Raw genomic sequence first — 19,316 nt, forward strand, 5'->3', positions numbered from 1 at the left:
GTGTTTTTAGTTTAGGACACCAGTGAGGACCTGTTAAGGTTCCATCATGATTTGGGTTTTTCATGAAAAAAGCTCTGTCCAAAATCATTGAGGCATCTTTGGGTGGTGGGAAAGTGAGTGGTGACATTTGAGTGGTTCTCTTTGCTCAATGTGGTTTATGTGATTTTTCCCAGTGGCCAATACTGAAACCCATCCTGTTGCTGCTAATTAGACAGCATTCTCTGGGTGAGCAATTTCCCACAGGCCAGCTGTGTTTTCGCTTCATTAGCTGAAACTGAGCTTGGGAAAGGGTTTGGACAACAGTACTGGGAATCTATCACAGATCCCTTTTTAAATACTTTTAAATACGTACTTTACCAAGAAGAGGCACATTTAATTGTGAGTTTGTCTTGAGAGTTTGACTACCATCTTAATTATAGGTCAAAGTTAAAGACAGTGATTTTTGTGTAATGTAAGAAGTGGTAGTTGTAGTTGTTGTAGTAGGGTAAATCCATATGAATTCAATCACTTTTTGACAGCATCCTTTTTTGATTTAAACAAACATTTCCATGCATGTTTGCCCATGGATGAAGTGGTCAGAAACTAACTTTTAGACCTGAATGCCAAAACATTCAGGAGATAAAGATGCTCAAAGTTGACCCATTTTGAGCACCAAATTGCAGTGGTCTGAAAGGGATAGGTCCATTCTATGGATTATATTTCTATGATTGAAATAACACGCACCCCGTTTTCAAGAGCATGTTATGTCTCGACTGATGGCGGGCACAAAACGAAAACCTCAGATTATTTCTAAGCTACAATTTATGAGAATATGACAAATGAGACTTTACGCATTTTTTTGATAATTGACAATTAAGCTTAATAAATGACATCAATTGTAAAAGAACAGTTTGACAACCCTGTTTGTAAGCTTTTAAATGATATCAAATCTCAACCGTTTCTATTTTCCAGTGATGAAGACATGGATGTCTCCATGGTATGGTGGGGTATGCAGAATGAGTTCACTTTAACACCTTTATCTCTTGAATGTTTTTGCATTCAGGTCCAGAAACCTACTTTCTGACCACTTCTACAATGGGCAAAGTTTTGTTTAAATCAAAAGGGATGCTGTGAAGATGTTATTGAATTCAAATGGATTTACCCTACTGTAATATTAGTAGCAGAAGTAGTAGTTGGTTTATAGGTTTATTGATTTAGCAGTAGAGTAGAATCAAACATATCACCCATTTCACAAGACATAACATATACTGCACATAGTGTACATTGCAGTTCTTTTTTGGCTTATTTTATTGGTGGCTTAGAAGATGAGGTCTTGATAGCGCAGGCCATTTGTAGCTTGTCTTAGGAGTTTTGTGATGGATGGAACAGAGTTGAAATGAAATATCTGAATGTGATGTTGAGTTGGAAGAAATTATGGGTAACAAGGAATACCATTGCTTTTCTGTTCATTCACCAAACTTGCTGGGTTTTCACAACACTGTACCACTGTGTGATGTTTTAAAGGATGTTGTATCAATACCAAATGTCTGATTTTTAATTTTGACAACCATGGAATCAATCATGATGACGTACTGAGATTGACTGAATTCTGAAGCCAGTCCACTTGCATTGAAGATTGCATTGAGAGCAATCGTCTGAGCATTAAGTATTTTATTCCTACTCTTATGGGTAAAAATAAAAGCTATGCAAGAAGCCTCTTTGGTTATAAGAGTCCCACCTAGTCGACAGATATTTAGGAGACCTCATGAGTTGTCAGTGGCTACTGTGTCACTTGCAGTTGCTTTAGAATTGTTTAATGTTTTTTGATATTTTATATATGATCAATCCATATATAATCTCGACCTACATGCTTTTGACAATGATTTCACATTAGCCCTATTTCACAGGATATGCCGAAATACTTATAACCACACATTTTTGTTCAGTTATTTAATTAACCAACATGTTATTTCATTCACAAGTGAACATACGTTATGCCTTTGGAGCACAATAACAGGTTGTTAAAAAATATGCCTAGCAGTTGGGCAATTAAAAGCGTCTAGGTGCCAATGTTAACTTTGTGTTGAATGAAAATTATAGACCCTTCAAATGTTTTATGCAACATTATCGGCAAGTTTTTGGATGCCAAACTGCCAAAGCGTTGTTAAATGGTAGTGACGAGTGTGTTGATTTAACAGTAATATTATAGGACCTTTTCTGAGATGCTTTGTGGATACGGGCCCAGAATCGTGAGCAGCAGTCATGTGTTGACTTGTGAATGTAGCATTGAATGTCAAGCATTTTAATAGGAGCGAGTGGCATGAGGGATGGAGGCATATGTCCGTCCCAGCCTGACAGACGCCACAGTGTTTGGAGTGCAGCGAGGCAAGCCGGTAGTGACGCACGCTGGGCCTGACACAGCCCTCATAGCTCCATGTGACAAGATGCCAGTTGCTTGTCTGGATAGCTTGTGTGAAGCACATATGGGCATGGTAAGGTTGGTTGTCTAACAGCCTCCGTCCCTGTGAGAGCCTGATATACCCCGGATCTGGCTGCCATAAACAGAACTGATTTGTGTAAACACTGGCGCCTTCAAACCAAGGTTTTAATATACTGCTTTGTCTGTTTAGTTCATATTAGATTAGCTTTTTTAAACAAAAGCCTAGGCTGTATGTAATGTAGTAGTATTGTGTCTGCCCATAAACTACGACTCTGCTGTTTGTGCAATTGCCAGTATCTGGCTTGAATTGAGGATGATAAAGTAGAGATAGACGTCGATGTCCTACTCATCCTCTCTCCCAGACAAATGAAACATATTCTTTGAGGACAATACAGTACCACCGACATGGCCCACTACCAAAGACTGTGGGCTCTCCTGCACCGCGGCTGAAGTGAGTAAAACGTTTAAACATGTTAACCCTTGCAAAGCTGCTGGCCCAGATGGCATCCCTAGCCGCGTCCTCAGAGCGTCCGCAGACCAGCTGGCTGGTGCATTTATGTACATATTCAATCAATCCCTATCCCAGTCTGCTGTTCCCACATGCTTCAAGATGGCCACCATTGTTCCTGTTCCCAAGAAAGCTAAGGTAACTAACTAAATGACTATCGCCCTATAGCACTCACTTCTGTCATCATGAAATGCTTTGAGAGAATAGTCAAGGATCATATCACCTCCACCTTACCTGATACCATAGACCCACTCCAATTTGCTTACCGCCCCAATAGGTCCACAGACGATGCAATCGCCGTCACACTGCACACTGCCCTATCCCATCTGGACAGGAGGAATAACTGTAAGAATGCTGTTCATTGACTACAGCTCAGCATTCAACACCATAGTACCCTCCAAACTCATCATTAAGCTTGAGACCCTGGGTCTCGACCCGGCCCTGTGCAGCTGGGTCCTGGACTTCCTGACAGGCCACCCCCAGGTGGTGAAGGTAGGAAACAGCATCTCCATCCCGCTGATACTCAACACTTGGGCCCCACAAGGGTGTGTTCTCAGCCCTCTCCTGTACTCCCTGTCACCCATGACTGCGTGGCCATGCACGCCTCCAACTCAATCATCAAGTTTGCAGATTACACTACTACAAGACAGCCTACAGGTAGGAGGTGAGGGACCTCGGAGTGTGGTGTCAGGAAAATAACCTCTCACTCAACGTCAACAAAACAAAGGAGATGATCGTGGACTTCAGGAACCAGCAGAGTGAGCACCCCCCTATCCACATCGACGGGACAGTCCTGGAGAAGGTGGAAAATTTTTAAGTTCCTCGGTGTACACATCATGGACAAACTGAAATGGTCCACCCACACAGACAGCAACCTCAGGAGGCTGAAGAAATGACTTGTCACCTAAAACCCTCACTGTGAACCCTGCTATCATCCAGTACAGGTGCATCAAAGCTGGGACCAAGAGACTGAAAACAGCTTCTATCTCAAGGCCATCAGACTGTTAAACAGCCATCACTAACACAGACTCAAATCACTGGCCGCTTTAATAAATGTATGTAATAATGGTATCACTAGTCACTTTAAATAATGCCACTTTAATAATGTTTACATATCCTACATTACTTATCTCATGTGTATATACTGTATTTTATATCATCTATTGCATCTTGCCTATGCCGCACGGCCATCACACATCCATATAATTATATGTACATATTCTTATTCCATCCCCTTGCATTGAGTGTGTGTGTATGTATAAGGTAGTCGTTGTGAATTTGTTAGATTACTTGTTAGATTACTGCACTGTCGGAACTAGAAGCACAAGCATTTAGCTCCACTCGCATTAACATCTGCTAACCATGTGTATGTGGCAAATACAATTTGATTTGATTTGACACTGATTCAGCCCCATACATTATGATGGAATAGATTACTCTCACTCAATAAAAGAATAGTGAAGTAGTACAATGTCCAATCTGTGTCAGCATACTGTATCATTAGCTGCCACATAAACACAATTGGATAACCCTCCGCAAACAGACACAGGGAGCAGCCAGTATTAACAATAACACTGTCAAACTTTGGCAAGGCTTCTCTTCTCAAAGATAATCAAGCGGAATAGACGTGCTTTGATGTGTATACAAAATCTTTGGCACGTTTTCTTGTCTCATAGTTCATACAATTGACTGTTTAACCCTTTACACTGCTACCCGTATACAGGTTGAAAATTGGGGTACTAAGTGGAATGTGGTGTCTGTACAGTAACATGCTATACGCTGTATGGGTTTTGACTGACATCTGTTCTGATTTGCCCCCATCCCTTCTGTTAATTGGACAACTGAATGAGGGAAATGCTATAAATTAAGATCACTATGTATTTTGTAAGATGAGACGTTGAGGCTTGAATACCGCTTAGATGTCCTACAAGCAAGCCAAACATCCATGAGTGAAAATGTGCACTTCACATTTCATATCATAAAACTCATGTCATATACAGTGTCAACGTTTATGATCACTATGGGTGGTGTACAGTTACAAGATGACATGGCGTCATAAATACCATGGGTTGTTGTGAAGAAAATGTGCCGCGGCACAACTGAATGCACTCATGACCCCTTTCTATGAGCACCATGATTATGATCTATTTGTCAGAATTGCCTTTTGAAAGCCTAACACTGTAAGATCATATTTTATAATTTAGCTAGTCATGTTGGCAATAGAACAAGCTTTCAAATCATGGCAACCTGACCCAGATTGCAATTTATATTGGGCTGTTTTTGGATTGCATGAATAACAGTTATTGTGTGATGGCGAGGATGCAGGGTTGTGCTCCAAATGAATCAACTACAAATGTGCTTGCGCTAGTTCATCAATGTCACAGCCAGGAGAGCTAAACAAAATAAGTGTGTGTGTGTAAAAGTGCAATATGTGCCATGTAAAAAAGCAAATGTTTAAGTTCCTTGCTCAGAACATGAGAACATATGAAAGCTGGTGGTTCAATATCTCCAGTTCTTCAATATTCCCAGTTAAGATGTTTTAGGTTGTAGTTTTTACAGGAATTATGATGCGTTAACTATTTTTCTCTCTACCATTTGTATATTTGTATTTCATACACCTTTGACTATTGGATGTTCTTATAGGCACTTTAGTATTGCCAGCCTAATCTCGGGAGTTGATAGGCTTGAAGTCATAAACAGCGCTGTGAATCAGGCATTGCTAAGAGCTGCTGGTAAACGCAACTGAGCAGTGCTACCTACCACCGCTCAGTCAGCCTGATCTATCAAATATCAAATCATAGACTTAATTATAATAAACACAGAAATACGTTAATCATTAATATGGTCAAATCCAGAAACTATCATTTCGAAAACAAAACGTTTATTCTTTCAGTGAAATACTGAACCGTTCCTTATTTTATCAAACAGGTGGCAACCCTAAGTCTCTAAATATTGCTGTTACATTGCACAACCTTCAATGTTATGTCATAATTATGTAAAATTCGGGCAAATTAATTACGGTCACACAGTTAGCAACGAGCCAGGCGGCCTAAACTGTTGCATATACCCTGACTCTGCTTGCACTGAACGCAAGAGAAGTGACACAATTTCCCTAGTTAATTTTGCCTGCAAACATGAAATTTATTTTAACTAAATATGCAGGTTTAAAAAAATAACCTTTTGTGTATTGATTTTAAAAAAAGGCATTGATGTTTATGGTTAGGTACATTTGTGCAACGATTGTGCTTTTTTCGCGAATGTGCTTTTGTTAAATCATCATCCATTTGGCGAAGTAGGCTGTGATTCGATGATAAATTAAAAGGCACCGCTTTGATCATATGCAATGCAGGACATGCTAGTTAACCTAGTAATGTCATAAACCATGTGTAGTTAACTAGTGATTATGTGAAGATTGATTGTTTTTTATAAGATAAGTTTAATGCTAGCTAGCAACTTACCTTGGCTCCTTGCAGCCACAAGGTCCTTTTGACGCTGCACTCACGTAACAGGTGGTCAGCCTGCCACTCAGTTTCCTCATGGATTGCAATGTAATCGGCCATAATCGGCATCCAAAAAGGCAGATTACTGATTGTTATGAAGCCATGAATCGGCCATATATATGTACACACATACACACACACACACACACACACACACACACACACACACACACACACATTCACACAGTGCCTTCGGAAAGTATTAAATAAATGTTTTTCCTCATCAATCTACACACAATACCCCATAATGACAAAGCAAAAACAAGTTTTTAGAAATTTTAGCAAATGTATTAAAACTGATACCTTATTTACATAAGTATTCAGACCCTTTGCAAAGCGACTTGAAATGGAGCTCAGGTGCATCCTGTTTCCATTGATCATACTTGAGATGTTTCTACAACTTGATTGGTCCACCTGTGGTAAATTCAATTGATTGGACATGATTTGGAAAGGAACGCACCAGGCTATATAAGGTCCCGCAGTTGACAGTGCCTGTCAGAGCAACAACCAAGCCATGAGGTCGAAGGAATTGTCCAAAGAGCTCCGAGACAGGATTGTGTCGATGCACAGATCTGGGGAAGGGTACCAAAAACGTTTTGCAGCATTGAAGGTCCCCAAGAACACAGTGGCCTCCATCATTCTTAAATAGAATAAGTTTGGATCCACCAAGACTCTTCCTAGAGCTGGCTGCCGGCCAAACTGAGCAATCGGGGAAGAAGGGCCTTGGTCAGGGAGGTGACAAAGAATGCGATTGTCACTCTTGACAGAGCTTTAGAGTTCCTCTGTGGAGATGATTGTCCTTCTGGAAGATTCTCCCATCTCTTCAGCACTTCACCAATCAGGCCTTCATAGTCAAAAGGCACCTAAAGGACTCTGACCATGAGAAACAATATTCTCAGGTCTGATGAAAACAAGATTGAAGTCTTTGGCCTGAATGTCAAGCGTCATGTCTGGTGGAATCCTTGCACCATCCCATGGTGGTGGTAAAATCATACATTTGGTGATGTTTTTCAGTGGCAGGGACTGGGAGACTAGTCAGGATTTAAGGAAAGATGAATGGAGCAAAGTACAGAGAGATCATTGATAAATCTGCTCCAGAGCGCTCAGGACCTCTCTGGGGCGAAGGTTCATCTTCCAACAGGACAACAACCCTAAGCACACAGCCAAGGCAATGTTGGAAGATGAAGATGTTGGAAGATGAACCTTCGCCCCAGAGAGGTCCTGAGCGCTCTGGAGCAGATTTTCATCAGTGGCTTCGGGAAAAGTCTCAATGTCCTTGAGTGGCCCAGCCAGAGCCCAATCTCTGGAGAGACCTGAAAATAGCTGTGCATTGACGCTCCCCATCTAACCTCACGGAGCTTGAGAGGATCTGCAGATAAGAATGGGAGAAACTCCCCAAATACAGGTGTGCCAAGCTTAGTGTCATACCCAAGACGACTGGAGGCTGTAATCACTGCCAAAGGTGCTTCAACAAAGTACTGAGTAACGTCTCTGAATACTTATGTAAATAAGGTATTTCAGTTTTTATTTTTTTGCACAAAATTCAAGAAACAGTTTTTGCTTTGTCATTCTGGGCTATTGTGTGTAGATTGATGAAGGAAAAAAACTATTTTATACATTTTAGAGTAAGGCTGTAACGTAACAAAATGTGGAAAAGGTCAAGGGGTCTGATTTCATTCCAAGTGCGTGCGCTTTCGATGAAGAATAATAGTGAAGACATCACAACTATGAAATAACACATATGGAATCATGTAGTGACCCAAAAAGTGTTCAACAAATCAAAATATATTTTATATTTGATGACCGCTTTGCACACTCTTGGCATTCTCTCAACCAGCTTCGTGAGGTACTTTTCACTTAACAGGTGTACCTTGTTGAAAGTTAATTTGTGGATTTTCTTTCCTTAATGTGTTTGAGACAGTCAGTTGTGTTGTGACAAGGTAGGGGGTGGTATACAGAAGAAAGCCCCATTTGGTAAAATATAGTTGAATACTTTTCTTTGTGTCAGAAAAATCCAATCCGGAAGTGACTCATCTTTTGAAAGCCCTGCGTTCCGATGCGTCCATATTGAGCTGTGAATGCCCTATCAACCAGATTACGCTTTCTACGTATTCCCCAAGGTGTCTACAGCATTGTGACGTAGTTTTACGCATTCATGTTGAAGAATACCCGTAGGGCGGCTTCATTGCGCAAGTGGTCACCTGATGCTCCCAGAGAAATTCTCGCGTAAAATACAGAGGTAGCCATTATTCCAATCGCTTCTACTGAGAAACCAATTGTCCCGGTTGATATATTATCAAATAGATATTTGAAAAACACCTTGAGGATTGATTATAAACAACGTTTGCCATGTTTCTGTCGATATTATGGAGCTAATTTGGAATATTTTTTCGCCGTTGTCGTGACCGCATTTTCGGTCGAGTTCTCAGCCAAACGTGAAGAACATACGGAGCTATTTCGCCTACAAAAATATTATTTTGGGAAAAAATGAACTTTGGCTATCTGCCTGGGAGTCTTGTGAGTGAAAACATCCGAAGTTCATCAAAGGTAAACGATTTAATTGGATTGTTTTTCAGATTTTTGTGACAAGGTTGCCTGCTGCTAGCAAGGCATAATGCTATGCTAGGCTATCGATAAACTTACACAAATGTTTGTCTAGCTTTGGCTGTAAAGCATATTTTGAAAATCTGAGATGACAGGGTGATTAACAAAAGGCTAAGCTGTGTTCCAATATGTTTCACTTGTGATTTTCATGAATAGGAAGATTTTCTAGGAAGATTTATGTATTTTGCGTTATGCTAATTAGTGTCAGATGATGACAATGGTCCCGTTCACGGGATGGGGTGTCACTAGAAGTTTTAAGACACTACAATGATGAGTCTGTAGATGCTACAAAACCAGTCTTTGGTCTCATTTGAAACTTACTGTGTGCTCTGGACTGTAAGTACTGTTTAGATAAAGAATACAATTTCTGTACTTTCATTAATGGATACTAAAAAATATATGTAAATATCTTTAAAGTACCCTCAGCCGCTCTGCACAAGATTGAACTTAACTAAAGGGGAAATTTAGAAGGTTGAGGTAACACCTAACAACGTTTCCTTCTACTGTGGGAATTGCCAATATTAGCCACTTTCAGTAAAACACACAGAAACAAAATTAACTATGCAAGATTTGGTATGCAAGGGATTTTCTTGTAGGCTGAACGCACCGGAGAACGATTCTATTGCATTGACAGGCATGATTCTACAGACCAGTGCAGCATAACCAATCAGAGCTGCAGTATCTCTATATGCAAATAGACCATTGCCATACAGTATATGGATCTGTGCCATTCCTTTGAACTGGACTGTGTTTACAGCATGAGTGGGGCGGCAGGGTAGCCTAGTGGTTAGAGCGTTGGACTAGTAACCGGCAAGTTCAAACCCCCGAGCTGACAAGGTATAAATCTTTCGTTCTGCCCCTGACCAACGCAGTTTGTTCCTAGGCCGTCATTGAAAATAAGAATTTGTTCTTAACTGACTTGCCTAGTTAAATAAAATAAATAAATAAGTAGATGCGCTTGTTTTGAGATCTGCAACGTGTGCAGATTTGTTTATATTCTTTGCTAGTAAGTGAGTTAGTAGCCCAGTTATAGATCATTTCTACTCATAAATGAGGGAGTGGTTGCTTCCAAACAGAGCACTTAATGTGTGCATTTCTAGCCATCTTTAAAAAGCCAGTTAGGTAAAGAAATGTTTTTCTGTCTTGTATTTTGAGACAGGCTTGAATAAGCTAAGTAGCCAATAGGCTAGCTAGCATAGTTTGTCTGATTCACTGTAATAATGCTATGGGAATAATAATAATAATAACTTAATTTTGTAAAGTGGTTTCTTTCATCAAACAACAAATCTTCAGTCACTTCCTTGTCTAAAAGACAAGTGGATAAACAGGTTGTCAAGCCCTGCATATTTTTTCCAAAAGTCTCACGGAATCGAGGCCTACGTTGAACACCATTGGCTGCTACTGTAGGCTGAATGATTGAACAGCTATTTCCATGTTAAAATGTTATGGGATGCATTTTCTCCATTTTTTTATGTTCGGGCACTCTGATAGGTCTACATTATGATCCAATAGCCACAGTAGCCTACTTGGCCACGGTTATAACTGTAACTTAAAGCGGGTACAGTCTGTGTTCACATAAAATGCACGCCAGAAGTTGCATAGAATTTTTATAACCTTCACGTTTGCTTTCAGTTGACTTGAATTGTACTCAGTGCTGAAAAAAATTAGGGAACATTGTCTACAAGTACCACACATTTCAGGTCTTGTAATCTAAACTCAGTGCAAAGTTACATGCAAGACTGTATAAGTACAGCCACTGGCCAGAGAAGCCGGTATGGCATATGTCTTAAGCCTTTGCATTCAACAGCGCTTATGCGGCTAGGGCTTGGCTGATGGAGGAATATCAATTATGCAAATATGTTGAGCGGATTGACGTCATAGTTCGAATTTTATGCCATCTGGGGACACCCCGGTGAGCTGAGAGAGCATTTGCATCAGAGGGCGAGGGGAAGAGCAGAAAAATGGAGGAAGGGAGGGGGAGGAGCATAAATAAATACTGTTAAAAGTTTTGTCAAATGTTGTAGTTTTTGTTGTTTATGGTTTAGGACACCAGTGGGGACCTGTTAGGGTTCCATCATTTGAGAGCTTTTATCATTAAAGACTATGTCCAAAATCATTGTGGCGTCTTTGGGTGGTGGAAAAGTGAGTGGTGACATTTGAGTGGTTCGCTTTGCTCCATGTGGTTTGTGTGATTTTCCCAGTGGCCAATACTGAAACCCATCCTGTTGCTGCTAATTAGACAGCATTCTCTGGGTGAGCAATTTCCCACAGGCCAGCTGTGTTTTTAGCTTCATTAGCTGAAACTGAGCTTGGGCAAGGGTTTGGACAACAGTACTGGGAATCTATCACAGATCCCTTTTTAAATACCTTTAAATACGTACTTTACCAAGAAGAGGCACATTTAATTGTGAGTTTGTCTTGAGAGTTTGACGAGATGGATAACTGAATTGGGACAACACAGAGTTGAAATAAAATATCTGAATATTTTGTTGAGTTGGAAGAAATAGTAACAAGGAATAACAGTGCATTTCTGTTCATTTACCAAACTTGCTGGTGTTTGGAAGAAACTGTGTGCTCCAGGGTCCTCTCTCTCACTGCAGGGAGCTCTGCATGACCCCTGAAGTGTAAAGAATGACTGGGTCCTGCAGAGGGCTTTAATGTCCTCCACTGTCACATGGCTACAGCTGCATGTGACACAGCAGAAGGGCACCCCTCACCTCCCCTGACTGTTACAGTAGAAGTGCCGCAGAGCAGTTACTAGGGGAGGAGAGGCGGTTTGTTCAATGTTTCTGTTTTTACTGCGTATTATGTTACCAACTCTGTGAAATGTGCGTCGTAAATGCTTTTGTAAGACCACCCACTATAGACGTCTGACTGCGAAATTCTTCACACGATTCTACATGTAAAATCGGTGCGCACTCGGCCAGCAAACTCTATTGGTGTGTCTGAGGCCTTAATGATCCCTTCCTTGTGTCCTTTCAGAGACGAGGGGCGATCTCTTATGACAGTGAGAATCAAACAGCTCTCTACATTCGGATGCTCGGTACGTATGGTATGATATTCACTTGATTTTTCTCAATCCATATATATTGAAACATATCGTATGACCCTTTTCACCACCCATATGAATATTGATGATTTAAGTAATGTTTTGATGCATGTTTGTTAATTAGTAGATAAGCAATAGCTCTATTGCTGTCCCATGTCTAATCTTGTATGTACATCTGTGGGTAATCTTACCCAGCAAGGTGGCTGGTAGCCTAGTGGTTAGAGCATTGGGCCAGTAACTGAAAGGTTGCTGGTTAGAATCCCCGAGCCGACAATGCTCTGTCGATGTGCCCTTGAGCAAGGCACTTAACCCTAATTGCTCCTGAAAGTTGCCCTGGATAAGAGTCTTCTAAAAATGTAAATGTAAGGTCTAATAGTACTTTAGACATACTGACTAAGAAAGGGTATGTGTTTCTGTTTTACGATCCTGTCTCTTATGAATACAGGATCTTTAACACGTACTCTTTCTTAGTCAGTATGGCTAACAGTTCTTAAGATGTTTTATATCACAGGCGAGGAATGTAAGATGTCTCCCAACTAGATAACTACCCAACTCTATCTAATATAACTGCAGAGTCTGTTTTGATCTAGTCTGAAAAGAGAAGCCTGCCTCTCTATTCAGCTCACTGACACCAATGTGAATACTAATGTGTCACAGCCATGCTTCCTCTTCAGCTGTGTCTGTGTTGCCTCAGCCTTTGCCTCCCAAAGGGCACGCTATCCCCTATGTTGTGCACTACTTTTGACCAGAGCCCTATGGGTCCCAGAGCCCTATGGGTCCCAGAGCCCTATGGGTCCCAGAGCCCTATGGGTCCTGGGAATAAGGAGCTATTTGAGACACAGCTCAGTCTCTGCAGGCCCAGTGCATTATTGAATGAAACACCTCTTTATTGCCAGTACCTTGAGGACCGTGTTTTCCCATTCCTTCTAGGAGATGTGAGAGTCAGAAGCCAAGTGGGGTTTGAACCGGAACCAAGAGGGTCCCATCCTTACTTGTGTGTCGATTTCCGAACTTTGCACTGTAAGTATGAACCAAAAACTCCCATTCATTGTGTGACCACCGCTTAAACCCCTTCTATCAATAAAGAAGCTGAACCATTTTACAACCCATGATTTGTTGCTTGTAGCTCTTATGATTGAAGTAACCCTGTATGATAACTTGACTTATGAATTAAATGGCAGATGTGAAGTGGACACTCAACAATCCCTCATCTAAATGTAGGCAAGATACACATCCACATACTGTAGTGGATATGATTATATAATTTCAACTAATATGACATTTAAAACGGTCATGTGCTTGAATTAATGATATTAAAGCATTTGATATTATCCACTTGTCAAATTGGATCTTCTGAAAAGGTCTATGAAAAGACCATTGTACAAAGTCTCTAACAAATTGATCAATGGAAGCCATCCAGCTGGCTGTCCTATTGACGTGATCATATGTGTTGCGTTTGCTGACTGTGTAAAACTTTCCAGCAATCAATATTGCATTTTAGAATGTTTTGGGACCATCGCCTATTAGACATTAGACATTAATCCTGGCTTTGTTTGTTAATGCCTTGATCTTTCCAAGAGTTTTCTAGAATGCAGGTTTGCTGCAAAAGGCCATTTGAGGCTTGCTAGTCTGCCATGGTTGGTGAGTGTGCGTTGACAATGCAGTACTCCGACTGGTGGGCTGCCAGCTGGCTGGAGAATGGGCTGCTGTGTCAGCAGCATGTCTGCACACTCACACCTCTTTGCACTAGTCACAGTGGTGGGGGTGGCCACGGCATGGCGGGCTCAAATCCTCTCTTGTGTTTGTCCTCTGTCAATGCTACTCACTGTTCGAATTGACTTGGGACTCTTGACACTACCCACGTCTTTTCAAAACGTTTCACAGTTAACAGGTTATTATTCTAACTTTCGTGGAATGCATCTGTTCTATATTGAGGTTATTACAGTACAGTATTAACCCTAATGTTATTGACTTTTTTGAGTTTAAAAAAAAACTTTGTCCTCAATGATATGCTGTGCTCTGCTTTTAGTACAGAGTGTAGATTAGAGTTGTGTGCACATACGGAGAATGGAATTCTGTAGTAGAACTGCTTGAAAACCTTTCAGTGTTCTAGAGCTCCAAAAGCCAACTGATGGTGTTTTTTAAAATATTTTAAAAATCATAACAGCAATGCATGTGAAGTAGTTAGCTAGCCAACTGCAACTTGAAATATTACTTAGCTATGGGGAAAAAAGGTGGTAAGAGAACTTCTGGCGGTTGTGGAGATGGACATCTCTTGAAAGCTACTTGAAAAATAATGCAACAAAGCATCATGTTACTCTTACCTGGAAATGAATTAAGTTGTTAGCTATATAAACTCGGCTTAGCTTTAGAGCAAAGTGAGTACATTTCAACCATAGCTAATCATCCTGTGCTTTTGTTTCCACAGCCCGACCCCAGTCTGCGGGGCCTGTGTCTGCCAGGAATGTCCGCAGGCTGCTGAGCTTTCAGAGGTACCTCCACTCGTCACGGTTCATCCGCGGCATCCCAGCCTCCAACCCACTAGGCTACATCCTTGATGATGACTACACAGGTCAAGCCAAGGTTAGTGGCAATCTATCCAGCACAATACTTCCTAAATATGTAAGTATTGTAGTATCACTGAGTAAAAATTGGTCAGGTGATAATTGTAACCCAGTATAATTCTTCTTGTATTTCAGTTAATGCTGGAGAAGGTTGGAAACTGGAACTTTGACATGTTCCTTTTTGATAGACTTACAAACGGTAAGGTGGTTTCCTAGGTGATTGTTGCCCTCTACTGTTTAAGAATTGTAAATGCAATGCATGCCTGCTTTATTTTCTCACCCTGACATGTATTGCTCTCTATTTTCATTTGGAAAATGTTCAATCACATAATAGTTTTCTATAAATGTGGATGGAGAATGACGTGATTTTATTGTGGATGGTGTTTTGCTAGACTAAGTAGATGTGGTTAGAGTTCAGCTTTAGATTAAGGAGGACTATTACATCATGTGTCCCTTCCTTTATCTGTTATTACAAACTGCAGTGTTATTATGCATTTGTTGATTCATTGTTTCTGTTCTGCTTACTTACAGGGAACAGCCTCGTCAACCTGACCTTTCACTTATTCAACAGTTATGGGTTAATTGAGCTCTTTCAGTTGGACATGGTTAAACTTAGAAGATTTTTAGGTATTGAAATTAAATTAAATACACCGTATTGCACTGGGACATGGGTTTATTTAAACCCAATATTGTCTACTTGAATGAAGTGGTAATGCATAGTTGAAACTCTCGCCAAGTGAAATGAATACGTAATGTTGTTGTTGTTGTTAGTCATGATTCAAGAGGACTACCGCAGCCTGAACCCCTACCACAATGCAGTCCACGCTGCGGACGTGACTCAGGCCATGTATTGTTACCTGCAGGAGCCCAAGGTGAGAGGAAATTACACTGTTAACCACCAACAAATAACTCATCTACAACTGAATGTCCTCAAAACAGATCAATACTCTTAAGCTTTTTACATTTTTTTTGAAAATGTGTTTATTTTTTGTAGTGTTTTATTTTGTAGAAAGATGTGTAGGTTTTTGTAAGTGCTGTAGCCTTCAAAATGTGTGGACCAAAAAAAGTATAACCTACAAGTACACCTGGAGAAGTTTGTTCCAACTGTACCTCTTCATGAGGAGTCTGATGAGGAGGGTTCTGTGTTTTGCAGCTTGCTGAGACGATGACTTCCTGTGATCTCCTGCTGGGTCTGCTGGCTGCTGCCACCCATGATCTGGACCATCCAGGTGTCAACCAGCCTTTCCTCATAAAAACAAACCATTATCTAGCTGCACTGTACAAGGTAAGGCCCTATACTGAAAATAGCCTCTGGGCTCAATGTTGATGCTTGTGGTGATAAAACCAATTTTCCAAACTGGGATCAATAACGTACTACTTCACGAGAGTCGTCCTGTTCTTTCGACCACTCGATTGGTCTAAACGTTTAAACTTATTTTTCCATATATATACAGACACACCCTGTGTTTTGAATAAAACCAACTACATATGCGCTGAGCTTGTCTGACGCTTTAAGCACACTGTTTATTAATTCAATAATTAAGACACGCAAATGACTCAAGAAAGAGCCCGATGGTCACGCTGTGTTAGGCAATAATTGGGCTACACTGATAACTTGAGCTTGGTTCCCAAGTTTGTAAACCATACCAAACCGTCTTTGGTATACAGTAGTGTCGCAATAATATTTGAATAGAGGAAGTATGATCATAATCATTAGGATATTTTAGCGATCTGCAGTAGACGTCCAAAATGCCCCCCAGCCTACATCACTTGAGATGCGTTCTAAGGCTATGGATGAGAATGTGAACTTATCATTTCCAAAACTTTAGGTCAGTTGTATGCTGCTTTGCGATCAATTAACAGCAAGGGTTACATTAAATAGGCACAATATTTTTTACTGATACATTTGGCAATATTCAATTCATACGCACAAAACATATAAACAAAGGCATTCACTGCGAACGTTGATACATGTAGGCCCTTCATATTTAGGCTATACACAGCACTATGTTCAATTTATGAAATCAGTTATTGTTTTCTTGCTCAAACCGTGAGCAACACACAGGGTTGTTGATTCAGACGGCACTAGTATTATCAGTGGACCTTGGAGTTTGCCAAAAAACAGTAGGTTATTCTGGTTGGAATTGTTACTCTCCTACCATGTACAAATTACTGACATTACTGATTCGGCGGGACTAAAATAACAGATGTTTTGTGCTTGTGCACATAATTACATTACCCGACCAACCCCAGTAAAACTAATCCTGTCCGAATAGGGCTTAAGGCAAGGGCTGTTTCCTCGCCTCTGCTGCTACCCCTGCTGCATTGTTCTCAATCCCAATATGCTAATTTTGCTGTTATGCACATAGTGACATAGGGAAAGGCGCCAATTCTACAGCGCACTAAAGATTCTGTTTCAGAACGGCGGGCAGCTACCATATCCAACCCGGAAGAAAGTGCATTTAAAAAAATATATATTTGATTTCACCATTATTTTTACATATACAGTTGCAGTATCAAATGTCTTAGAGTGATGGACTGTGCCATCCCTGTGGCCTCCAATTTATTAGACCACTGAGACGGGTGCGAATCAGACAGGTGTCTTGTGCACCAGGAAAAAATGTATTAATTGTGACTGTTCGACTAAAGAAATCTCGGTCGACCATCAGCCTATCGACCAAACAATCGACCAGTCAAGTAAATGTGGTTAGTCCTACTCTCTACTCATCATTATTTTAGTCTCTTTGATGGATAAGATGCTGATATAGTTGTCCATAAAATGTTGAATGACTTTAAAATACATGTTAATGGTTGGCATCAGACATCATCTAGCCCATGTACAATATAATTACCTCTTTAATACTCTATTTTTTGGGTTGTGTTTTCCATTGTAGAATAGCTCAGTTTTGGAGAATCACCACTGGAAGTCTGCTGTGGGCCTGCTCCGAGAGTCAGCACTCTTGTCCCACCTTCCCACTGAAGACAGGTCAGTTCAGAGACAGGGCATCTATAACATTCTTTATTTGTGCCCTCCGGGCAATTCTATACAGTGCCTTCGGAAAGTATTGAGATCCTTAGGCTTTTTCCACATTTTGTTAGGTTACAGCCTTATTCTAAAATTGACTAAATCGTATTTTCCCCTCATCAATCTACACACAATACCCCATAATAACAAAGCAAAAACAGGTTTTTCGAAATGTTTGCTAATTTTATAAAAAAATAAAAACCTGATATCTCATTTACATAAGTATTCAGAGCCTTTACTCAGTACTTTGTTGACGTACCTTTGGCAGCGGTTAAACCCTCAAGTCTTCTTGGGTATAACGCTACATGCTTGGACAAGGAAGATGGCACCGACAGACATGGCAACACTGCTTCTCGCTCCTCAGCAATTTTGCAGTATTTTTTTTCTTACAATATTAGCATAGAATTATTTTTTGTGTTATTACATAAAGCCGGAAATGTAAATGTAGTGACGCCTCTTGCACTGAGATGCAGTGCCTTACTGCTGCGCCACTCGGGAACACAACAAGAACTGTTGGATATCAGAACGGTGGTAACTCACCAGCATTACGACCAGGAACACGACTTTCCCGAATTTGATCCTTTGTTCGTAGCCCCCAGGGCAATTGAACTGTATTTGGAGTGGACTTCTAGTCAGACTCAGGAGGCGTGCACACCATCCACCGCTTCCGAGTGTATTACTCGCTAATGTTCAGTCTCTGAACAATAAAGTAGACGTGCTCAGGGCGAGGATCTCCTTCCAGGGACACATCAGGAACTGTAACATACTCTGTTTAATGGAATCATGGCTCTCTCAGGACATACTGTCCCCGTCCATATAGCCAGCTGGGTTCTCAGTACTTCGCGCAGACAGGAATAAAGAACTCTCTGGGAAGAAGAAAGGCGGCGGTGTATGTATCAACTACTCATGGTGTGATTGTGATAACATAAAGAAACTCAAGTACTTTTGTTCACCTGACCTAGAGTACCTCACAATCAAATGCTGACCGTATTACCTCCCAAGAGAATTCTCTTTGGTTATAGTCACAGCCGTGTATATTTTCCCTCAAGCCGATACCACGATGGCCCTCAAGGAACTACACTGGACTTTATGCAAACTGGAAACCACATATCCGCATTTATTGTAGCTGGGGATTTTAACCAAGCAAATTTGAGGAGAGCGCTACCGAAGTTCTATCAACACATTGACTGTAGTACCTGCTCTGAAAAAACACTCGACCACTGCTACTCCCCCTTTCGAGATGCCTACAAGGCCCTCCCCCGCCCTATTTTCTGAAAATAAGATGACGACTCCATTTTGCTCCTCCCTTATACATGGACAAGGTGACTGAGTTCATCAGGAAGTGTATGGGGATGTTGTTCCCAATGTGACTATAAAAACCTATCCAAATCAGAAACCGTGGATAGATGGCAGCATTCGCGCAAAACTGAAAGTGTGAACCACCGCATTTAACCATGGCAAGGTGACTGGGAATATGATTGAATACAAACAGTATAATAGTTTCCTCTGTAAGGCAATCAATCAGGCAAAACGTCAGTATAGAGACAAAGTAGAGTCGCAAATCAACGGCTCAGACACGAGAGGTATGTAGTAGGGTCTACAGACAATCACGGATTACAAAAGGGAAACCATCCACATCACAGACAC

General features: G+C 40.9%; 1 protein-coding gene across 29 annotated transcripts in view; it reads left to right on the plus strand.

The window, feature by feature from the left end:
* The window catches only part of LOC110530278 (high affinity 3',5'-cyclic-AMP phosphodiesterase 7A), a 49,431-nt gene that overhangs the window by 20,560 nt on the left and 9,555 nt on the right, over positions 1-19,316 (plus strand). For 6 of the 29 annotated variants that reach the window (XR_016482510.1, XR_016482511.1, XR_016482516.1 and 3 more), the window contains exons 2-9: positions 12,014-12,083; positions 13,011-13,100; positions 14,509-14,663; positions 14,780-14,843; positions 15,176-15,271; positions 15,416-15,516; positions 15,798-15,929; positions 17,539-17,630. Coding sequence is in view for 12 of the 29 variants with exons in the window: in XM_021613201.3 (XP_021468876.2) it covers positions 12,014-12,083; positions 13,011-13,100; positions 14,509-14,663; positions 14,780-14,843; positions 15,176-15,271; positions 15,416-15,516; positions 15,798-15,929; positions 17,539-17,630 (800 nt within the window). In the remaining 17 variants the exon portion in view is untranslated. The remainder of the gene's footprint in view (positions 1-12,013; positions 12,084-13,010; positions 13,101-14,508; positions 14,664-14,779; positions 14,844-15,175; positions 15,272-15,415; positions 15,517-15,797; positions 15,930-17,538; positions 17,631-19,316) is intronic. The other 23 variants (XR_016482514.1, XR_016482515.1, XM_021613204.3 and 20 more) reach the window with 7 other exon arrangements.

Source organism: Oncorhynchus mykiss, chromosome 8 (assembly GCF_057628025.1).
Source record: "Oncorhynchus mykiss isolate SJ-2025 chromosome 8, ASM5762802v1, whole genome shotgun sequence".
NCBI classification, from domain to species: domain Eukaryota; kingdom Metazoa; phylum Chordata; class Actinopteri; order Salmoniformes; family Salmonidae; genus Oncorhynchus; species Oncorhynchus mykiss.